Source organism: Vipera ursinii (genome assembly GCF_947247035.1).
Source record: "Vipera ursinii genome assembly, chromosome: 2".
NCBI lineage: Eukaryota > Metazoa > Chordata > Lepidosauria > Squamata > Viperidae > Vipera > Vipera ursinii.
In genome coordinates, this window is record NC_139513.1 from 195408754 (window position 1) to 195414753 (window position 6000).

The following is a 6000-nucleotide window of genomic DNA, read 5'->3' on the forward strand; positions in this document are numbered from 1 at the left end:
TACTAACCATATAAATACTTTGCACCATATGCACAATCATTAATGTGTCACCCGAGGCACCTATGCATTTTTTTTTATTCTCCCACAAGCTGGGAGAACTCTCATTGCCTTTAATTTTACTTTCTTGAATTCTTGGCTTGACATTAGGTGTGAACCAGGAATCACAATTTAAACATGCTCATTAAAAATGACTTGCTGTTGACTTATTGAGCAACTATTATATTCCTGACTTGAACAAAAGAGGCAGGAATCAAGGAAAATGAAACTAAATCATAGTTGATATTTCCATCTGGTTGTATTCAAATACAGGGGATAAAAGACAGGCACATGAACTCAGGACTTAGCTTTGACTTGCAAAAATTCATGTATTAACATTATATCCTGGCCCATCATTAAATGCAAATTCAGCTGTGCCACTGAGTCAAGATCAGGCAGTGAACTTCATGGTTGCTAGGAATCTGGACGTTTTCTACCCAAATTCCAAGCTCTCATCATTATTCCAGTTCTATGACTTATTGCATATATTTTAATATTCACGTCTGCAGTAAAAGTGCATATTCCTTGCATCATTGTAATTAAATATTTGCACATAGAATCAGTATTTGTAATTAAAAACGTAGTACCATTGACTTGGTATGAGCAGCTTGCTTGCCTTCCGATCCATGAAACTGTGTTTCTTTTTTACCCCATCCAACAGTAATAAATTTGCCTAAGAATCAATCAAGTAAAGAATATTTGAAGATTCATATTTTATAGATCTGTCAAAAACATACATCCAATTTTTCTAGTGTTTATTTGTAATTTTCCAGAGGCAATAGTATTTATAGGCCACTTCATGACAAATATATTCTTTAGACAACTTCCAAGTTTAAAAAATCCACTCCACATTCAGTTAATGCTTTTATACATGATAGATTGCCAGCCAGACTGATGGCAATGTCACATGTACGTAACAAGTGACTACAAAACATTGCTCTCTTTTAATTTACTGCCCTGATACCAATGAACACGCAGTCCATGACTTCAGCACATAACAATTGATAGAGCAGCTGAAGCTATTTTCAGTTAATTCAATTTCTCTGTGTAGCCTAGCCCTTCACAGAACTGCAGTAATATATTTTGTAAAATTCTAGCATCTGCACTACTATCTCACCTTCTCCAAAGTCATCCTGGTGGATCTGTCTTTCCGCAATTGGTTCAAAGTCTCTTGTCATCAAAATCAGAGTCTGCTCACCTGTCACAAGAATATATAAAGAAGTTTGAAATTAAAATGTTTAAGTGCAGTTGAATCATCTTGCAATCACAGGAGGAGGAGGCATCTTCTAATTCTGAAGTTCTCAAGCCAAATCCCTGTTTAGTTCAGATTAACTCTTCCTTGAAAAATTATCTCTTTTCTTGACAGACCTCTAGAAAAAGTGAAACCTCCTCCAGTGCTGTCCACAACAGAGAGGAGGGAAAAGTGGGTGCCACTATGGTTTCAAGCCCCACCCCTTTCTATCTGTGTCAATGTCATACAAAGGGGAAGAGCTTTAATTATGGATTGTGTCCACCCTTGGCCCTGCCTATTGCTTTGTTGCCTGTTGTGGTTAAAAGTGATATTAATGCATGTCATATGAACCCACCATGTATTTGGCAAACAAGGAATAGTTAATGCAAATCAATGGCTAGTTACTATTTTGTAAACCATCAGATGCAATGAAGCATTCTCTGCCAGAATCCAAAAGACAGAGAATAAAGTTGAGAATGTTTTGCAATTTTGATTTGTACCTGTAGCAAGAAGAACAAGTTCTTGGTCAGGACTCCAGCTCATTGTGGTCAGGCCACTGTCCACACTCCCAACACATTCCAGCTGCAAAAGTGTTTAATACTGTTTATATCTTTTTAACAGCAATCAACATCAATAAATCAAGCAAACTACATATTTTCCATCAATCATCTTCAAGTAAGAAAAAAGAGACCTACTCAAATACAGATGGATAGTGATCATGTTCTAGTCCTGCAATACTACTATTTCTGTAGTCTTGTATAAGCAGTTCTCACCATAATATTTAACTAGAAATGAGACTGGAACATGATATCAACGTAGGTGATGCGATCACAATTGAGCCCAAAATTTATGTTACTAAGCAAGAGGTTTATTGAGTTTTGCCCCATTTTATGACCTTTCTTGCCACAGTTGTTAAGTGAATCCCTGCAGTTGTTAAATTAGTAACACAGTTTTTAAGTGAATCTGGCTTCCCCATTTCTTGTCAGAAGGTTGCAAAAGGTGGTCACATGACCCCGGGACACTGCAACCGTCATAAATATGAGTCAGTTGCATCTTGAGTTTGATCATGTGATCATGGGGATGCTGCTATGGTCATAAGTGCAACTTCGAACAGTCATTAAACAAATTATTGTAAGTTGAGGACTACCTGTATATCTTCATTACTATGGCTGCAGTGATACTGTACAAAAAATCTTAGCTCTTTGCTCCCATATAGTGGTCACCAGCCCATATGTTTCAATGTAGTATAAATTTGCTCTTTTTTTAAAGAAAATGCTAATTGCTTAAAAACAATCTCAATGGAAATTAGACTAAACATTTTGAAGTTAAATTCTTTATTACACTCAAGCATATTAACTGTTTACAAAGATCATAAAAATTATCATCAATTAATACACTCTTAAGGATTTTAAGAAATACACTATTAACAGGAGATGTCAGTGGAGGTCTTAGCTCTTCCTGAATGTTGCAAGTTATGACACATAATTTTGGCACATTATGGGTAAGCTCAACATCTTAATATGATGTGTTTATTATGTATTAGCCCTGTGAAGCAGCATAGACAAGATGCACAACCAGGAGTACCAGCTCTATCTTTATAGATAGTCCTTGCTTTATGACTGCCCTGTTTAGCAACTGAATCAAATCAAATCTTTATTATAGTCAAAAGCCAGCATGAAGAGGACGGGGTACAAAAAAAATTAAAAGGCATAAAAGATACACCATGGTAAAAAAAACTTACATCAAAGTCTAAAGATATTAATTATAAAAACCTGAAAATTATTTTTAAAAAAACCTAAAAAGAATGGCACAGGTCATCTTCTGATGGATTTTAAGTGCTGCTACACAGAACCTGGCAACATAATGATACAGAATCAGAGAAATTACATCCATAACCAACATAACAGACAACATATTGCAAAGGTCAAGTAAACATACGTTCTATTTCCCAGAAAATGAGCTCATCTAATGCCCTGGTCCAACCTATGGGGAAAACCAGGTTTTCCCAGCTTTCCAAAAGGGTTAGAGAGGGTTGGTTCATCTGAATCTCAGGAGCAAGATCATTTCAAAGGGTAAGCACTTCCACAGAAAATATATACATACGATGATTTGTATCTTTCATAGTTATTTTTATTCTTATGTGCAAGAAGCTAATATATTTATTTAAAGGGGCAACAACTATATTGAGACCAGCAATATCAAAGCAAACTAATTTTGTTATTATGTGTTGTGTTCCTGCATTCTATTTCATATCTTACTTGGGTGCAATACCCAAGAATTGCCATTCTGCCATACCTGGTGAGTGTTAAGATTGCACAGTATAACATCACCAATTGTTGTAGCCACACAGACTGATTCTATATCTGGCAAATCCTCCAGGCCCACAATACATCCACTTCCATCTTCTGGCAGAAAACCCTCAGTTGTCAAAGTAATTTCGTTGATGACCTTTAAAACAAAGACAAGATAAAGGCTCATGAGAAATCTTTCATTCTTGTTCTATATATTGTTTGGATCATTATTGCTAGTTTTTTGAAAGATTAACAAACAAATGCAAACATCTTCGATTTTTATCTGTATCTTGGCTCTGCTCCAAATTAAGGTGCTGGCGTTGACTTTCTTTATTACATCATGAAGTACCCCACCAAGAAGCTACGTAGCCTGAGCATTTAACCTGAATGCAAAATTCAGTTTCTTCTTGCACAAATTAACAATAAAATAGATTTAGAAAAGGAACATTCATTTAAACAATCTTATTGGAAATGTACAGATTGTAACATTTAAGAACAGAACATGTTTACAGTTTAGAAAATTTTACAGAATGAATTTTTTTTTACATTCTTGGATACTCCTAAGTTCTTTGAAAGTCTGATAGGGCTCTCTGCTTAGCAAAATTTTAAAAAAAGTATTTTAATCAACTATTTGAAGAAAGAGATTTTCATTAAATCTGTTTCAAAGCAGCAATATTATCCAGTTTTCCTTCCACAGCACTGCTAGTGAGACAATTCTTCAAACTCAAAGGCCATATCTGGGATAACATGTGAACCCTCACCTCCTGCGTGACAGGATCCAGTTCCACAATTCCATACTCAGTGCTGACCAACACTGTTCCTCTATCTGCACGGATAGTGAAACCTTGAGGAGTACCAAGAGCTCGGACTGGCTGGCATTCTTGCGCTCTCAATAATTTTAGGTTTCTCATCTTTTTCTCCACACACGCCACTGAAAAAAAGAGATATATTTTCCACACCGAATGACGACATACAGACCCCATAAATAGGGGAGCAAGTTTGGCTCTTGATGATTGACATGACAGGGGCGTCAAACTGCCGGCCCACGGTCCGGTTTCATCATACCGAAGCCGCACCCACCCCATTGCTGGCAATGCAAAAAGAGCCGCGATACGTCACGACACGTGGCGAGTTTGACACCCGTGCTCTAAGCCCTGCTGGAGCTTAACCAAGCTCACAGCTATAAATCACTTGATTAGATTCACAGAATATGTTAAGCCAAAAGTGAAATCATGATCTAGCACCGTTATGAATGAGCCCAGTGAATGATTAAGAAATGCGGAGCTAGAATGATTGTGCTGACTGGTTTTGTTTAATTTGCCTCAAAATCATGAAGCATATGGCAAGGACTTCCATGTACAGCAGCAGTGTATCTGCAAACAATAGATCTTAGAAACCAAGGCTACTGCCCTGCTTGGGGGCTTCCTGGAAAAATCACTGTTACCAGAATACACAACTGGAAACAGAACAGCTTAGCCTTAGAGGCACTGAACTAAAGAAACCTTTGAAGAAGTTGAACAAGAGGATTCTTACACTTTGCTCACCCAACTTTGCCTGTCTTAACACTATTTCTCAACCAGTTTGATTTAGTGGGTGAAGGCACCACACTAGAAACCAGGAGACTGTGAATTCTAGTCCTGCCTTAGGCATGAAAGCCAGCTAGGTGACTTTGGGCCAGTCACTCTCTCTCAGCCCAATTCACCCCACAGGGTTGTTCTTGGGGGGGAAAATAGGAGGAAAAAGCAGTATTATATATGCTCGTCGCCTTGAGTTGTTTATAAAAATAATAAAAGGTGGGATATAAGTTAAATAAGTAAATAAAAACAAATGAACCTTGGCAACTTTAAGATGCTGCCTATGGAATTCTGGGAGTTGAAGTCCGCACATCTTAAAGATGCCAGGGTTGAGAAACACGGATCTTCCATGACTGCTCTGAAATTTGACCATACTAGTTTTTTTAAAAAAAGTAGAAATCTATAACATTTTAGCTTCCCTTTCTCCATGATAATAGTGGATTACCTCAAAAGCCGCAAATGAAAAGTCGAAAAAGCGTCCAGAGCCTTAAAAGCGCCGCTTACTTTCCTTGCAACAGCCCGCGTGCAACCTTAACTACGGCAGGGACGCAGCGCGCCTGCCATCTTTAAACACACTGTCTGGGCAGAGGTCTTCCGGAGCATGCTCTGTGAGCCGATGAAGCTAAAAAGAATGAGGGCAGCTCGGCTGCTGGGTCGCGCGTGCTCAGTGACGCTGTGAAGTCTGCGTGAGAGCAGAGCTGCTAACTAACTGAGCGTGCTTGCGAAGGGTGAGGTACTTTTAATACTGGATTTGCGTTTTTCTTTTATTAAAACATGCAAAATGTAATTATCGATATATTCAATAGTTAAAAAAATATCCAGAACTTTGTTTAAATGTCAGCTGGGTAAATGAAAGGGAATAACATAT

At 37.8% G+C, this 6000-nt stretch overlaps 1 protein-coding gene across 2 annotated transcripts in view; it reads right to left on the reverse strand.

The window, feature by feature from the left end:
• ELP1 (elongator acetyltransferase complex subunit 1) overlaps positions 1 to 5714 on the reverse strand; it is a 44575-nt gene extending 38861 nt beyond the window's left edge. For both annotated transcript variants that reach the window (XR_014491267.1, XM_083353091.1), the window contains exons 1-6: positions 5578 to 5714; positions 4320 to 4489; positions 3563 to 3715; positions 1768 to 1849; positions 1154 to 1234; positions 624 to 709 (exon numbers count right to left, since the gene is read on the reverse strand). Coding sequence is in view for 1 of the 2 variants with exons in the window: in XM_083353091.1 (XP_083209217.1) it covers positions 624 to 709; positions 1154 to 1234; positions 1768 to 1849; positions 3563 to 3715; positions 4320 to 4469 (552 nt within the window). In the remaining variant the exon portion in view is untranslated. The remainder of the gene's footprint in view (positions 1 to 623; positions 710 to 1153; positions 1235 to 1767; positions 1850 to 3562; positions 3716 to 4319; positions 4490 to 5577) is intronic.
• Positions 5715 to 6000: the final 286 nt, after the last annotated feature.